This window comes from Salvia hispanica, chromosome 5, assembly GCF_029641045.1.
Source record: "Salvia hispanica isolate PSC_SH4W2 chromosome 5, Shi_PSC_v1, whole genome shotgun sequence".
In the NCBI taxonomy this organism is placed as follows: domain Eukaryota; kingdom Viridiplantae; phylum Streptophyta; class Magnoliopsida; order Lamiales; family Lamiaceae; genus Salvia; species Salvia hispanica.
In genome coordinates this window covers 4,661,290-4,679,160 of record NC_142696.1, presented here as the reverse complement: position 1 = coordinate 4,679,160, position 17,871 = coordinate 4,661,290, and the positions used below count along the sequence as shown (strand labels likewise).

Genomic DNA, 17,871 nt, shown 5'->3' with positions numbered 1-17,871 from the left:
ACAAAGACAATATCATTTTACCTCCAAACTTTAAAACTAGACAACATATGGCTGTGTTACACGAGAATGTATAACATAACTCTCGAGGCTTATAATAATATTCATCAAAATAAGAAAATTCGACAGCAATAGCCATACTTCAAAATAAAATTGTTACGGTCAATAGATGATTTGCATAACCAAATCATTACATAAAGGAATTCATACCTCAATTTAAAATGTGGTGTATCCAAAGTAATAGATATTGTGGCTGTGTAAAGAAATCCAATGTTCCCATTAATATACAACACAAAACACATCAAATGAGACTTCTAAGGTGAACTTGCATTTGAAGCTTGATGTTTTTACATCAACACAGACAACATATTTACGACATCTAAACAAATTATCTATGCTAAAACAACCTATAGCAAAACATGATCGCATTTCACATATATTTATATGCCTGACTACCCAAAAAAAATAAGTTGAAAAGAAAAAAAATAAGTTGAAAAGAATATCAGGCACATAAATGCTTCTAGAAGATTTGAGCGGGTAGAGAACCGTATTACCATATGCTTAATTGAAATTACTTTGCCAAAATAAGTGTTTCTACCAGTTTTGCAACTGAGAGGAGATGCTTTTCACAACGGGGTGGTATTCGGTGTGAAGATGTCGCTTCGCCTTCTCTGAACCAGGTTGCCCAAGCCACTCATTATATAGCCTTTTGATTCCAGGATTTTCAAACGGATCGGCCACCAATACCTGAAAAGATGTGTAAAAGCTTAAACAATTAGCATCCATCGAAATAAATTACCCAGCAGCTGAGGCATCAAACAACAGAAGGGTGTCAATGTATTGTTAGGTTGTCAAGGCACTGAAAATTTTCTTCCTTTTCCTGAAGCTGAAAGTTCAGGATTCAGGAAGTCCAAACCCACCAATTCTATCCCCATCTTTTGACATTGTTCTCCCACGAAGTAAAAGGTTATCAGACACCCGATATAACTAACAGACAGAATATAACCACAATCCAACATACAATCAGACTTACATTTTCAGAATATGTTGCTTCTAACAATTGAATCAAATCTTTTGCAGATTGACCAGGATTGGGTTTGATTTGGCCTCCACCATTTAGGCATCCTGTCATAGGTGCAAACATTAAGAAAACAGAATTACTTTCAGATGAATATACATCAATTACACTCCTAAATTAAAATTAGAAGGTGGGAAAGAAAAATACCAGAAGGGCAAGCCATTATCTCTAGAAAATGATATTCACACTTTCCAGATTTGATTTTTGTAACAATGTTACGCAAGTTCCTGAATCCATAACACAGTGCAAATCTCAACACAATTTTACCCTCTACCTGCATTAGAAAGAGATTCTCTTAGGAAAAGAACACGAGGTTACCCTTATTTTAATAGTGAAGTATCAAGTATGTGTATAGTGAAGAGCAACTAAGATACATATACGAATTCTTGCATTATGCTACATAGGAGGGTGAAATGATGAAAACAGAGACCAGGGGAAAGTATGAAGCATCATTGAACAAGGAATAAGAAGTATCAAGGTAAACCAAGTATGAGAGGAAATAAAGATTTAAAATTTTAGGAGAATCCGCTGAATGAAGGAATATAAAACTTACTTCCAAAGTAAGTTCACGAAAATCCGCATTCCTTACAGTCTTGTACTCAAGAGGACCATCAATTTCCTTCCCAAAAAGCATCTTTGAGGCATAACGAAAAAGTGTGTCAGCATAACCTCCAGAGCTCCCACGAACACCATAGAGATTGCCTTCTTCATCTATATTAGACAATCTGTGGATTAAATTATCACTTGATCAGTCCCAGGCCATCATACCTGCTTCAGATAGTCTATAAACAACAAACCCTTACAATTTATCCAGAGGAGAATCCTCCAAGGTTGTAAAATCAATTGATTTCATCTGCGACAATGATACGTAATTTACATTTTAGATAAACAGTATATTAAACAATAAATACTGGATGATCAGACTGCTATCACAGAAAATATACCTTAATTAGATCTAAAACCTCTCCAGTTGTCAACACTGAGTCGACCTCTGTAATTCTTTCAGCATCTGAATCTGACTGAAACATAAAGTCATCACGAGCAGCCTCAAGCTTTTTGTCATAGCAGGGCATCACAGTCACGTGATATATGTCCTCTGGCCTGCTTGCACATACGGTATATCCCCAATATCAAAAACCATTTCTCTAAAGTTCATAAATTTAGGAGGCATAAGAACTTCTTAAGTGGTTTCTAATGGGCACATACTATGATTTGATAAATCAATTCTAAACAAAAAGCCTGACTAACAACTTCTAAATATCATAAAACTACAGGACAATCAAGCAACTACTCATGGATCCCATCACGGCACTGGTGCTTCCAATTTCCAAAGGTACTGGGACAAATGCATAACCATTCACAAGCAATAACAAAGCAACTATATTAGTTGGAACCAAAAGTGTCCATTACAATTTTTTAGATCGCTAATCACCTGATACATAATTCTTGGCAGATGTGGTTCTTAATGGCAGCACCAATTGTTTGCTGGGGACTTTTCACTGAAGAAATATGTGGAAGAATATATGATCCAAGAGTTTTTTCAGCATAACATATCCAACCTGCCATTGCATATCAAGAAAAATTTAGTTACAAATTACAATCAAGGAAGACATTTCAATTATTATGAAATAATTTTAGACGCCCAATATACAAAGTCTACCTCCCAAAACGTTCCTACCTCTCTCCAACACATAACCGCACATAGATAACTACTTTTGGACATCCTATTTTTATTAGGTTAAAAAGAGCAAATATTTGCAGCTATAGCACACAGGAAGAGTGTTTTGTATTTTAGTACCTGGACATGCAGATGAAATCATAGGAAGGGCTGATTTTGACTTCTCTTCACTAGCTGAATTCTTTTCTCTATACCGAGCTATGAATTCATTACAAGACTCAATAAGTGTTAAATCTCGACTGCTGCTAGTATCAAAAATGGCTTTCACTCCCAAAGACTTCAACAATGTTGTAAGTTTCTGAAATACCTGAAATTATGAAAAAACTGGTAGTGCCAGGAACATGTACCCAAAATAGACAATCCAAAAACTATTTGTCCAGCAAAAATAAATAAAGTACAACAATGATTTCTACATATAAAATCTTACCTGAAGGGGAGATAGGCCAAAATGAACAGCAAGAGAAGCCCTAGACTGGGGAGAAAGGGAGAAAATTACAGCTTTTCCTTTGTTGAGGTTCAAAAGAAACTCATCTAAACTCTGCTTCTCAAGCATAACTGTCTCTGCAGAAGTTATACACCCACTGCGTGAAAATCATGCATTAGTGCACCAGTTTTGATTTTCTCTCCTTCCTCCATTCTTCCCCTGCACTTACTCACGGATACACACGCAAGTGCAGAGGAGGACTAAGTGACTATATCTAGCAACAGTGGTCATAAAAAAACAAACACGTCCATCCTGAAAACTAGCACTATAGTTGTATTTACCTGCATGCTAAGCAGTCCTTGAGCGAGATCTTCACAGGCTCCGTCTGAGCTGCTTTAGGAGCCATCCTTGATTTCCCAGTATTCTGTTAACAAGCATAAACTAGACGAAGATGACAAACAAAGAAAAGAATGGCAACAAACAAGATCATACTAAACGAGAATGCCACTTTCACAGGGGATCATGCACCAATTGATATTATACTTGAAAAAGGGAGCAACATAACCAAGCACTAAACTTCACTGATTGCAAAATCCATCTGGAAATATTTAATAAACTCTAACAGAAGTGATTGCAGTTGAACAATTTCAACAAAAACAGGGAGCAAAAATTTGTGAAATTCCAAACCAGTTGTCAATAACCTAGGTGATGATTATTGATTAAAAGAAGCAATTAATTACCTCAGTGTTAATGACACAGCCCTGTGATGGAGCTATGTAATCGTTCAAGTCGCCAATTCTGAGCGTGGCAGAAAATCTCTCCGACATTATCGCAGTCCCTGAAAAACGAAAGATTGATAATTAATGAGACGGCCGTGCGTTCCAGTTGAAGGTGGAGAGTCGGCGGAATTAGGGATTTGAAGATTTATAAAAGGGGATTGAAAGGCGGTGTGTATTCCAATGGGTTTCCTAGTCTGACTAACTTGCCTACTCGATAAAACTCAACAAGGAAAAACTGGGCAAATATTGCTGCTATTACTAGAATACAAGAGGAATAAGATGCATAAAAAAACTCTTACCAATTATTCGCAATGGGTGTGGACTGTGAAGCTTCAAGCTTTTATATACTTCTTCGTGGATGATGGAGAAGGAGGGATGAATAGGTGAAGAAACAGAGGCGTGGCCGGCTGGCGTCGGAGAACTCCGGCGTGAACGGCGCGGGAGAGTCGAAGAGCAAGTTGTTCACGTTGAAGGAGAATGTAACAAACAGATGCGCAAATGTGATGTCAAAATACAATTAAGTGAAATAATAATAAGCCAACAATTCCCACATTTATTTTTGACGAGATTGGGCCATCTATTTTTAAATTAGGATTTGGGCCGGCTATTTTAATGAGAAGAGTATGGTTTAGTTGAGGCCTCAAAATTATATTCAAGTTTTGAATTAGTAGTATCATTTTTAGATCATATTTGGACTTGGAGATGGCAATATCAATTTCATGATTTAATTAATATACGAGAATTTCAGAAATTCCCTGAGTATAAGCAAGAAAATAAAACGAACACTAATGTAGGATGCGTGCATTATTTTTTAAGTTTAATTTTTTCCTAAAGTTTGATTAGTATGGTATATCTTTTTTTTTAATAAAGAGTTTTTCAAGTATGCTATTGGAGAGCGGAACGAAAGATCTGAGTTGAGGAGACCATGTTTCAAATACTATGTTTTCATATGAAAAGTGATGTGGGGTATGTTTGTCATGTCATACTTTGGTTTTGATTGAACTGTGGCTTTGCAATGTACTCCATCCGATCCCTAATAGAAGTCACATTTTTTACTGGACATGTATTAAAAAATTGTTTAACTTTTGTAAACGAAAGTGGTAGATTAAGTTAGTGGAATGTGAGACCTACTTTTATATAATATTAATTTTATAATAAAATGTGTGAGAGAGAGAGTTAGTAAAATGTGGGTCCTTTTGCCAAAAATAGTAAAAGTGAAATGAGACTTCTATTGAGAAATGGAGGGAGTATGTTTAATGAATATGGGCCCTAGTATGGCTGCAAACCCTACTCGGAATGGTGTACACCAAGTAGATCGGGCGTCATCTTTTAAGTTGGTCGGTCTAGTTACTTGGAAAGTGACCACGTTCTTTGTCATGTATATTCAGATATGGAAGGATGATAATGGATGTAATGGGATGTGCATCCATGTTTTACGATGAAATATTTTGGTGACTCGGACATATATAAAGTTAAAATCCTGAGATCACTCAATGGCAGCATTCCATATATTTTTAAGAAAATTTATATTTCGGCATGTGTTCACTGAGTATATCAAATTCTTTGCCATGCTTGCATATGTTTTAAAGGTTAAACGATAATGACAATGAGCGGTGTTGAGCAAAGATAGTGAATGTCTTGATAGAATAGTGTTTGGATGCATCATGTCTTCATACATGGCGTCATTCGACTCTTGAACACTTTTGCTAAACATTAATATTTTTTTTTAAATCATGTATTGCTATAATATTATTCCAGTCGAGGTTATATATTAACCTACAAATCTTAATTATGCCATTTCTTAATTTGTCAATAAATCAACGACCTACCATGGATCTCACCTAAAAAATTTAATAGTACTCATTAATTAATTTATCAATAGATTAAACTATCTTTATTTTATCATCCTCTTGCCACGAATTAATTTTTATATAAGATAATTTTGCGCATTTAATATTATCAATCATAATATTAATACTTCAAAAGAGTACATCATTCAAATATACCAACACTACACATTATCCTATCCTGAATGCCAAACAAGCCTTTGATCACTACTTTTAGCTTGTAACATGGCTCAAGGGAGAGACTCGAACTTGCATGAATTGTGACCTGTCATTCAGAGCATTTGCATTATAAACTTTCACAGAACAGAGGTTTTAACAATAAACTAGTATCACGGCCGAAATAATTTTCTATATGAACTTATTCAAAATTGTGAATTCATATTTAAGACATGAGAAACAAAATCGTTACATCAATTTCTAAACTCAAAAATAAATACAATAACAATTCATTATATCAATAAAAACTATATAATCAAATAATGCTTGGGTGGCTAAGATCTACTCTATTTCAGCAACATATTTCTAATTGTTAAATGAATTTATGAATACGATTTTATAATTTGCGATTAAATTTTAAAGAATACATATTTGAATTCCATAGTTGGATAGATAGCAAATGATTTATCTCTATTAAATATAATAAATCCATACCAATTTATTATAAATAGAAATTAATAATTTATTTATCTCTATTAAATATAACACAAGACATTTAATATAATCAATCCATAACTATAGGGATAGATCGTGCCAAACTTAAACAGAAATTAATAATTTTGCCAAATTAAAAAATTGAATATTGAGCCAAATTAGATAAAGAAATCCAAAATTATAAAACGGCTAAACCCCAATGCCCCTATAAGTAATTTCTTAACATTAAATATTCGAACAAATAAAATTACAACCACTACTCATATTGTTAAGTTTAATTGAATTAAATTTGATTTCAATGGTGAGTGTCTTCCATTTATTAAAGAAAATATGTTATTAGTTATTAGAGTTCCACTAATCATACGTTCTAACATATAATCATATTTTTAGAGGTCTCTTAATCCCACAATTTACATTTGATCTTTAATCGTAAATATGAATTAATCGTTTTGCATTTAAAATATATTACTCCATTTTTTAAGAAAAACGGTTGTTTTTAGTTTAAGTTTTAATATGCCCGCTTAGTAAAAACAAACGTATGAAGTTAGATTCAGCAAAATTATAAATACGTGGAAAATCATATTGTACATTATTATTTTTGTAAAATGGAAAAATGACTCTGACCGTGAGACCAAAAAATAAAGCAAATTTCCATCACACAAAACAAAAAAAAATACACTAAAGAATGTATAATTACCATTTCTCCTAATGAGATTTAAGATATTGTTTATCAAAAGCTATAATTTAAGATTCCATTGGTGAGAAACTTCCTAGTCGAGCTGAATTTCATTGCAATATAGTGATCTTATACACTAAAAACCCAAACCTTAGAAGTTAAATCCTAAACCCTTAACTTTAAAATATACTTCCTCTGTCTCATTAGAAATGCAACATTTTCCTTTTTGGGTTATCCTACTAAAGGAATGTTTAGGGGATGTAATAGAAGGAATGAAATACATATACGTAAGCTAAAAAAATGAAATGCAAAGCTAGACATTTTTTTTTCCACCACGCTCATGAGTCCATGACAATTTTAATTAACAGAATTGATATTTATAGAAAATTTAGTAGCTTTTGACATTCTAATCCGATAATGCCTTTTACATTCTTCTCTATTGACTCTTAGGGATCCAAGTATAATTTATTATAAATTGAAGTAGTAATAAATGGCATAGAAATGTTTAACCGTTCTCGATGGAAGATTTTGTTTAATCTGAACCAAAAATGTGTAGAAGTTCAACCACTACCCATATTGTTAGGTTTTATTGATTTTTTTTTAATTTTTTTTAATTTAAATGACTTTTAGCATTCTTCTCATTCGTGAATTTTAATGAGCCAGTGTGGCACATTGTATTCCAAGTAACCCACGCATCTCATAATAAACTTTGAATAAATTCTGGGTATTAAATGCATTAATAGTATTTAATTATCCTAATTAAATTTTAATAGTTACTATTACTATATTAATTTCTAAAATGATTGATGGAGTCGTGTATTAGTGGAGAGTCATTTGAGGTTTAGTCTTTGTAACATTATTGTTACAATATTGATAGAGTCGTGTATTAATGGCATTAACATATCTCAGCTACCTAAATTACCTTCAAAAACATCTCTCAGTTACCTAAATTACCCTCAAAACTACCCTTTTATATATGTATAGATAGATTATTACACAAACCAATAAATCATAGAAAAAGAAAAAGAAAAACAGAGATCTTGTTACTATAAATCATTAGTAATGATAAATATATTGAGCAGAATATTTTTTTCCATCCTTTAATTTCCCCTTTCTCCTTTTTCTCCTTTTAAATGAGAAAGAAACTCGCAACAGGCAAATAACATGGTATGTTGCTTCTACTACTGTGAAAATCCACATTTTGTGATGCATATTAATTTCTTCCAATTTCAAAATCCGGTTGCAGTCAATTCATGAAGAAATTAATTTATTCAAATTCAAAATGAAAGTATTTAATTATCAAAAAGCTGTCATGTCCACATAAAGAATTCCCTGATCTAAACAGGCAAATGGAATAATCTTAAAATGCAAGCAAATTATAAAACCTAGATTATAATAAAAATATATTGATCTTACTTGGATCGAGATCAGATATAAGTGCAGCAGCATTGAAATAACAACTGCCTCCTTTGTGCTTCATGTTTTGATAGTAGCTGTTGAATGCATATGAGGAGTGGTCCTTGACTGTGTTAGGAAGGTAGCACGGCCCATTCTCTCCGATGGCGCTGCAGTCCGCCCCATTGCTGCAGGCCCACTTCATGGCTTGCTCGAGCACATCTTCGGGTGTTTGCTCGTCCGCAATGCAATAGTCTTGGAACTGTCCATCTAATTAAAACCATCGCAAAATAAATCCAATAATTAATACTTACTCCACCTCATTCATTTTGAAATTAAGCAGTGTAAATCGGCATAAATATAGAAAATGCTACCAGAATTATGCAATAGCGAGAGCAGGAAGAAGAGAGCGATTAGAGCCTTGATCAACATCTTCATCACAAATGATTTCAGTTTTACAAAAATGTATAGGGGGGTGGCTTCAAAGGCAAAACTCCTATCTTTATATAAAGATGGATGTGGAGGTTAAATAAATTTAGCTTTTTCTGCACATATCAGCGTAAAAGATAAAAATGGAATGTGGTAATTAGTAATTACTCCAATTCTCATTCTTCAACGTTTGTAATCAGTTGCCATTTATTATGCTGATTGCATTTCTTTCATTATATAGATTTTGTGTTTGACTGGAACTAGTCATACGCATAGAGTAATTCCTAAACAAAATTATATCCATATTACATTTTGGTGTTCAAATATTATTGTTTTCAACATATTAGTGGAGTAGTATTTTTTTTTAGGGGAATAGAATCTTCAATAGTGTATTTGCACATGACGGCTTATTATGGAAAAGAATACACCGTGCTGTTAAGAGCATCGACACCGCCTTAATTGCGAAGGAAACATAAATAAAAGTAGTAAAAGTAAAGATTCTGTTCCAACTTCCAACCCATCCTTTCCCTTTTCTCCTATTCTTAAACAAACAAACAATCAACTTGCCTTTATTCACACGCATGAAGATGACTCGTTAGCACCGGTGCTGCTCTGTGATGCTCTTGAACTCTCTTGGATCTTGATCCTTTCGAACAGATACTGCTTCTCAGCCTCGGCTTTCATGCAGTCTCTGTTTCAGATACCTACTAGCATAATTCTCCTCAGACTTTTCAGTCTTGGCGAGTGCAATTCTGCGCAGCCTCTCAGCTTCTCGTCGGGCCTCATTGGCCTTCATCTCGAAGATATCAGCCTCGGCCTGTTTGAGTCTCACAATGCTCTCGAGCTCATCGATCTGTGTCTTCTTTCTCTGCCTTTCTGTCTTCGGTTCAGAAACTTCCCTCGCTTTATCTTTGAGCTCCTGATCACAAGCCTCGAAGAAAATCGAGCCTTTTTGACCTTCTGCATCTTCTCCTCGGCTACCATTTCCATCTTTCTAACAGCTTCTTGCACTACTTGCGCAATCCTATTGAATGCTTCCTGTGGAGACAGCATCCTGCCAACCTCTTCACTTACTTGATTTTTAAACGAATCTTCGAGCTCTGTTGAAGAAACAACATTTTGAGTAGAAAATTGAATTCAATTAGAGATGCATGCATAGTAATGTCAATGAGTAAAGCCCTGCCTTGAAAGAACATCAAGATTTAATATGGAAATGAGTAACAACACTTTGAGCAGAAAAGGAGCTATAAACAGAAAATTGTATTCAATTAGAACAAACGTAATAAGGCAATAAGTGAAGCTCTACCTTGAAAGAACATCAAGATTACTTTATAAGGAATAGGTTCAGCAGCCCTAATTTTCAATTTCTGTATGATATCTTCACATTTCCATAGTAATGTCCTGCTTCTTTGGTCCTCACTCCCACGGAAAATTCTACATACATAGTCGAGCTCTTTAATCAACATGTCCCTATCCCAGCTCGGTGCACATTGCTGAAAGACATCTTTTACCCACCCAAATAACTCAGATGTCCGACTGCAAGCTCGGCACCTAAAGAGCATCTCCGCTGAGCTCTCCCCAATTTTAACAGAAGGACCAATGCCAATCTGTCCATTTCAAATAGAACAATCGGTGTGAGTCCAGTGAGAGCATGAATCACACCCAATCCAGCGGCATGTGTTAACCTCAAAATCAAAAGTGTTGCAGATCACACACATGCAGAGGTTGCAGAAACCATTTCTTCTATGGAAAAACTCACAGGCACAGTCCTCTGCTGGTAAGGTGCTTCCGCATGCTATGTTTCTGCATCTTCTGTTTAAGAATATATCGATAAGAGAAGCTTGAGATAGACTGACGCTAGGATGTAAAAATGCTTGAATTCCAGTCTTCATCGCTGAACCCTGTGTGCCAAAATCAGTGTTTTCTCTGTCAAATCACCCCTACTCTGAACCAACTTCTGGAAAAATAGGAACTCTTCTTTCTGTTGCGAACCACCTTATCCTTCAAGAGAGGCCTGAAGCTCATTTTAAAAATTTTCCAGAAGGTTTTGCATCTTCTCTGCTATAACTTCCACTTTTTGTCTAGCTACATCCATAAGAGACAACTTATTTGAACTGGCGACATGCTGCATGACAGACTGCATTGCGAAACCATTCCCTCTTTGTTTTTCCTTCTCCAGTCTCTTGGCTACCAAAGCATCGGCAGTGGGCCAAGTTTCCCGGGAACTAGCACTATCAGATGATGACTTGCGGACCTGATCAGAATTTGAGCCGCGCTCATGAAGATTTGGGGATCCACAGGCATCTGAAGAGACCAACAAGAGGGATGTCTGAAGCCCACCTCCTACAGACCGTGGCTGTTGTCGAGGAGGCAGCGTTGATGATTGGTCATTGATATGAGGTCCAGAGGATGTCCCCATTTGAATATGCCACTAATGATCTGCACTTCTGCAGGATAAAATTGGAGCACTATCTGAGATGACTGGGAAAAATTTCAATGTTCAAACAGATTTTATGGAATGTTAGGCTATGGAAGTTAGAGCAATCTGATGAAACTGAAAAAAAAAGTGAAATAAAATTGTTATATCCATATTTTAACGATTGAAAAAGAAGCAACACTTGTCACTATTTCGAGCAAAGCTTGTACAAACTTGTATATACATCACCAGTGGATGTCAGTAGTATAACACACCTGAGCTTTATGACCAAAAATTTGAAAAATAAGATTTGGATGCATGTAGAGCAACAAGATATTGAAGAAAAAAGAAACAAGCATGCACACGTTTCCCAGCAAATTTAAAACAATCAAATGCAACAGCCACCAGCCTAGCTATGAGACTTGCTTCGCAGATACAGCTATATAGTGTGGTATTAGGGAAATAAATTTGAAAATACATCTTTTAAATTTAAGCTCCTCTCTTGTATCATCTGAACTGCATGTTACCACCAATAACTTTGTATGAAAGTAAGAGAAAAAGAGACATTCCTCTTAAAACAGTAGCTAATGTTTCGAAGTGAAACTTGAAATACTTTGTGTTTCCTAAAGATGTTCAGTGCATGAGATGTTTGTTCCCCTATATTACATGGTCAACTTTTATAGACTACAGTCTTGTAGATTTTTCTGATTTGGGATTCCAATCTTACTATTCTGCACTTTATATGGATTACAGGTTTGACCGCACAATTCGAATTAGTGTAGTTTAAAACAGATTCGTCAAACTCATCTATTTAGGTGTCATTTATTTTGACATTCTTTCCTACTATAACTATACTATGCATAACAAAAGACATTTTCTCCATTCCTAAACAATGAATAACATAGACATTTTATCCAAAAGCATGAATACTTATAACATCATCATTCATCATTACATAAATATGTAGCATATCTCCAGAGAATATCACCAAAATAAATAAATAAATTATCACTATGAGTTCATTAATTTAAATCATGCAAATACTGATTTGGCAGAAATTATATACTCCATGATTCTAACTACAACACAACTATGACAGTTTTCTCAATTGTTCAATTAATTTATATTTGGAGGAAATGTGTAAGATTCAAATTAAAAGTCCAATTCTATGATATTTTTAAAATTTGTATATCAATCACAAAAGTCATTAATTTTAGCATGAAAACTCAAACTACTTGCATCAAATTCGATTTCGGGTCATCCAAAGATACTTGTATTTTTTTATTTTTTTGGCACAAATTCCATTATTTGTCCTGTTTCACTTTCTCTTATTTATTTTCTTTCATACTTTATTCTCTCTCCACTTAATATATAAATACATTTCTCAAATTTAGTGTCCAAAAGAAATGTCTTAAGCAGTTTGGACACAGGGATTATAAGTTAGACTAAAATATTATGGCTTTCATTTCATACATAAGTTATCCCAAATCTAAATTAATTGGACAATTAAGAAAAATGTCAAAGTTAAATAATTATTTAGTATTTTTTAAAATTACTACATAATCTGATTAAAAAAATTTAACTAATTTCATAATTTTGATGCCATTTTAACTAATATTCCTGATTACCTTATAATTAATCATATGTTGCAATATAATCCAATTAAACCCTATTTTTCACACGGAAACTATATTTGAAATATATAATACTATAACCACAAATTATCTCCTCACACAAAGCCAGGAATTCAATTCAGCAGGACAAAAATAAATAAATTAAGAATTTTTAATAGTTTGAAATAGGACAGTTATAAAAAAAATTAAATTTTTTTATAAATTAATTAACAAATAGTACAAGTGAAATATATTGAGATAGGCAATTGCCCTCATTCCCACCAAGTAGATCCCGCGCTTCTGATGCTCCTAATTACCAAAAATATGACACATATAAGGAAAGAGCGTAGTTGAATTAAAATTAAAAACTCTTCTCCCATCTCCACTAGCTAGGAATATTACCATATAATCACAAATTGTTTACATATGCAACGGAAAAAACTTACCATATTCCCAATTCTTTCCATATGCGCTCAACGGTAAAAACATAGTACTCCTTAGTTCATTACATCTATAAAATCCCATCAATCTCCGATCTCCCTCACCGTTTCACAATTTCTCCACACCTACGAAAGCAAGCAAGATGTTTATCCGAGACATCACAATCGACGACATGAAACACAAACTCGACATGAGAGGCAGCCTCTTCGACGTTCTCCTCGCCACGACGGAACGAGCCGCGGAGATTCTCGAGAGCGAGAGATCAAAGCAAATCCCACGCCCGAAGCGCAAAATCGAGAAACCCTCCTCCGACTCAAAGCGAAGAAAGACCGGCCACCACGAACGCCCCCCGCTGCCAGGGGAATTCAAAATAGAGAAACCCTCCTTCTCCGACGCAAAGCGAAGAAAGATCATCCACAACAACGAACGCCCCCCGCTGCCGGAGGAATTCAAAATTGCGATCGAAGAGATGTCGCGTGGGGCGGACGCGCCGGCGAAATTGGTGATCCAGAAGCAGCTCTACGGCACTGATCTGAGCAGCGGCCACAACCGGCTGTCGATCCCGATGAACCAGATCGCGGACGATTTCTTGACGGAGGGAGAGAAGGAGCACCTCCGCGGCTACGACTCGACGAGCAAGAAGAAGAAGTACTTGGATGTGAAGGTGGTAGGGCCGTCTCTGTCGGCGTCGGAGACCGTCAAGTTCTCGCGGTGGGACATGGCGAAGAAGGACGGCGGGAAGACGTCGTCCAGTTACGTTATCAATGGGAAGTGGAATGCTATTGTGGCTAAGAATAAGTTGAGGATTGGCGTGGTGGTGCAATTGTGGTGTTTCCGAGTTGATCGGGAGTTGTGCTTCGCCCTCGTGCGCCTGCCGCCGGGGAATTGCTCGCTCGGCGCCTGAGTTTTGGGTTTAGGGTTTTTATGTATATCTGTTGTTTAATTCCTTGATTTCAAATAGAATTGCTTCTTATTTGGGGGAACAAATTTAATTAGGGTTGTATTACGGTGTAAGTGAGTATTTTGTTGTTAATTGATGAGGATTTTGTAATTAATTGAGGATTCTGGTGTATTTCGTTATCGTCTTCATAATCATTTTGTCTCTTTAAATACAAAAATCAAATCAATCTTCCGAAAAACCCTAAATCATGGGGTTTAGGGATTTGACAATGAAAGACAAATTCGACGTCCTCACCTCCACTGTGCAGTGCGCATCCAAGAAAGCAGCGCCGCCTAATCCTCCTCCGCCACTGCCGGAGGAATTCATGAGATGGCGCGTGGGAAGGATCTTACGGCAGCAAGCTGGTGATTCAGAAGGAACTGTACGGCACCAACGTGAGCAAAAAGCACAACTGTCTCTCGATCCCGACGAGCCAGATCAGCGGTGCTGCCTTGGGTCGAAGGATGATGTGAATCCGGGTATTCACAATCATAGGATGCAACGACATCGAGGGCCATGGGTTGATTGGGGTCCGAAAAGAAGGTGGAGATATGGCAAGGAGCCAAGCCGGATTCGAAGGTCTGACTCAAACCAGAATTTGCCTATCAAAATGATGTCCAAATGTTGTTCTAAGACCACCATTATCTTCATCGTCAAAAGAGCTTCGCGTGAGTACCTTACACGCCTCAATCGGAGCTCGGATGAGGAAGTTATGGCCGTTTGACGAAAGTCGCGCAGAGCTGCCAAAAATGCCCGGCCACAGAGAAAACGCCCGGGCAAGGCCCCAAAACGCCCGGGCCGGGCGTTTTGCCCGAAAATGCCATTTTTTAAGTTTTTAAAGACTATTTTCCCTATTACTTTGGTTTTAGTATAAATACTCTTTTGTAGGGTTTCATTCTCAGCTTTTGAATATTTGTAAGAGACAATTTCTCCATATTTGAGAGCTCACCTTCTTCATCTTTTGAAGACTTATCAAATTCCTTCGGGTTGCATTCGATCTTTTGCCGGGCTAAGGTTGATTGTAAAGGTATGCTTGCTAGTTCTTGTGTTGCTAGTTTGTGGAGCCATTAGGTGTTTGTATGTGAAAGTGCCTTTGGGATTTCTTTCTTGTTCTTCACCTAAATCATAACACTAATCCATCATCTATCCTTTTATCCATTTTTCTTGTTCCATTTCTTGGTTTATCTTATTTATTTACTGGGTTTATTTACAAGAACAAGTCCGGGGCATGTTCATGAGTCTTCAATCTAGAAGATTCACATTAAAGGAGGAAGACGCCATTAGTAGTTACGTGTGAAATGAGATTGTGGAGCTAGAGGAAGACTCCATCAGAGTAATTTTAATTCGGTTTGAGACATTTACTTTGTATAAGAAAAATTGAAACTTTATGATTTTATATATTCTCAGTACGTCTGTACATGGGATTTATCGGAATTTAACCAAAATTTGTGACTTGAATTACTAGCTTGTAGTATCCATTTTTAAAATTTGTATGTTGTTTGTTCTAGGAATTTACTGGTAAGTCATATTCCTATTCTTGTTTAGTTTATTTATACCACTAGGATATCTAATAATTCATGGTCTTGAATATGTGAATGCTTGTTTGTTTTAGGCATTGTTTCGATATACTTATGATTTAATCCATTCACGTAGGTAAGATTCAAAATACATATGGAAGAAAAATGCGTTTATACCACTCTACTACTGCGTCATTACAATTCTGTTTATGTTACATGAATATCCATACTACGGTTGTCGAGTATGTTACAACTTTTTTTTGGTAATATCATGCCACAATCGACAATAGGGAGGGAAGACACAAAAGAAAGAGGAGTACTGTTTTAATTCAAAATTTTTAAGTTTTAACATGTCATAAAGTTTAACTTAATAAATTTATCTGTATTTATATCTCTGAGCATACATCGCCATACACAATTACACAAACACACACATGAGACTAATTATCTCAGAATCTATCAAGATTATGTTTGTTTATCTATTTTTTTGTTAGGAAATTATGGTTTTGTATATTGAAGTGGTATGTAATTATTTATGCGTATCTATCTTTTTTTTGTACTTATAGATTTTTCATTTTATTTTTTTAACGTAAATGACTAGAAATTTAACGTCAAATACTCTATCACTTGGTCAACTCATACATGCTGTTGTTGGAATTTTGGTTTTGTATGTCGAGGTGCTACGTTTATATATTTACTATATTTATTTTTGTAAGCTTCCTATTAGTAGAATCTATCTACACTTGCATGCAACCTTTTAAAGATTTTCCAAATTGTAGGAATTAACCATGATAAAAGTGACCACCACATATGTATAACATATTTGGACACTGGGTAACGATAAAATGCAAACTCTAAATATTGTACAAACTCCAAACTATGATCTAGACCGTTATAACATATCAATAGATGACAAAATAACATCAACAGAAATTGCCAACACATTGAACACAGTGTCAACCGTTCACACTGTGCTGAAATTTTCTGTTGATGTTATTTTAGCATATATTAACATTTTCTAACAGACCAAATTATAGTTTGAAGTTTATACAATATTTAGAGTTTGTACAATAATTACATCCATCCTTTTGGAAACTATTATTAAAGACAAGATTTTTAGTACAACTCATCTAATTAATTTATTTGATCTTATCTCAAAGGATACTGGGAACATATTTACATACTACTACGTACAGTATTTACATAAGGAAAGCTAAAACGTACAGACCATGAACGTTACGATGTCGCCATGATGATAGTGAATCTGATTACATAGCCCAGCCGGCCCAACCCAATAATACAACAAATTGGGCCATGCCGCCTTCCAAATAAAAACCATATTCATGATCTTGTAGACTCTAGTGTTACAAAAAAAAAAACAATTCTACTAAAATTAGTCATGGCCTATTAATAATCCCTCTATTCCCCAATAATTATAAAGGAAAATGGATTGAAAAAATTAGTGGAGTATAAGTCTCACTTTTATAATACAATATGAGTGGAATGAATTAGTGCGATGTGGCACCTACTTACTATTTATTGTAAAAAGTGAAAGTGGATAGTTAATGGTGGACGGACAAAAATAGCAAACTATGGATAATTAATGGAGAACGGATGGAGTATAAAATGTCGACGTTAATAATTAGTCTGGCCTACTAATATAATTAAGCAATACTATGACGAATTTAGAAAATATAAAGATTAATTTTGAAAATCTTGGTGCGAAATAACGTATCACACTTTATATTCATTCTTCTCCTTTTTAATACTAGATAAATAAAAATTTAAAAGTTGATCACAATAGACTAGAACATAAACAGTTTAACTTTAAACATTACCGTTAAATCAACTCAGAACACTCATCAGATCTCTTAGTATTATATTTTATCTGGATGTTCAAGGATGTGGATAAATCTATGAATTCAACTGTTTAAAGGAACAAATTTGAAATTACTATTTATGTTGTTATTAAAACTACACATTCACAATC

At 35.1% G+C, this 17,871-nt stretch overlaps 3 protein-coding genes and 1 pseudogene across 4 annotated transcripts; 1 reads left to right on the top strand and 3 right to left on the bottom strand.

The window, feature by feature from the left end:
• Nucleotides 1-303: 303 nt before the first annotated feature.
• On the bottom strand, nt 304-4,463 carry NAR1 (ferredoxin hydrogenase). 2 transcript variants are annotated; one of them, XM_048082468.2, is made up of 12 exons: nt 4,256-4,463; nt 3,918-4,015; nt 3,519-3,601; nt 3,181-3,334; nt 2,874-3,060; nt 2,508-2,634; nt 2,020-2,176; nt 1,879-1,928; nt 1,629-1,800; nt 1,223-1,349; nt 1,031-1,122; nt 304-744 (listed from the first exon to the last, which is right to left on the bottom strand). In XM_048082468.2, the coding sequence occupies exons 2-12, from the start codon at nt 4,002-4,004 to the stop codon at nt 592-594; spliced, it is 1,389 nt and encodes a 462-aa protein (XP_047938425.1). In that variant the 5' UTR covers nt 4,005-4,015; nt 4,256-4,463; the 3' UTR covers nt 304-591. The 2 variants fall into 2 exon arrangements, with proteins under 2 accessions (XP_047938425.1, XP_088914110.1); XM_089057984.1 differs by lacking the exons at nt 3,918-4,015; nt 4,256-4,463 and having other exon boundaries at nt 3,181-3,314.
• Nucleotides 4,464-5,903: 1,440 nt separating this feature from the next.
• Nucleotides 5,904-9,134, bottom strand: LOC125191408 (glucan endo-1,3-beta-glucosidase 4-like). Its single transcript, XM_048088960.2, has 3 exons — nt 8,900-9,134; nt 8,547-8,795; nt 5,904-6,068 (listed from the first exon to the last, which is right to left on the bottom strand). The coding sequence occupies exons 1-3, from the start codon at nt 8,961-8,963 to the stop codon at nt 6,034-6,036; spliced, it is 348 nt and encodes a 115-aa protein (XP_047944917.1). The 5' UTR covers nt 8,964-9,134; the 3' UTR covers nt 5,904-6,033.
• Nucleotides 9,135-9,527: 393 nt separating this feature from the next.
• LOC125189968 (OBERON-like protein pseudogene) lies at nt 9,528-11,373 on the bottom strand (annotated as a pseudogene).
• Nucleotides 11,374-13,566: 2,193 nt separating this feature from the next.
• LOC125189970 (B3 domain-containing protein At1g05920-like) lies at nt 13,567-14,328 on the top strand. The gene has a single exon (XM_048087179.2). The coding sequence runs from the start codon at nt 13,567-13,569 to the stop codon at nt 14,326-14,328; it is 762 nt and encodes a 253-aa protein (XP_047943136.2).
• Nucleotides 14,329-17,871: the final 3,543 nt, after the last annotated feature.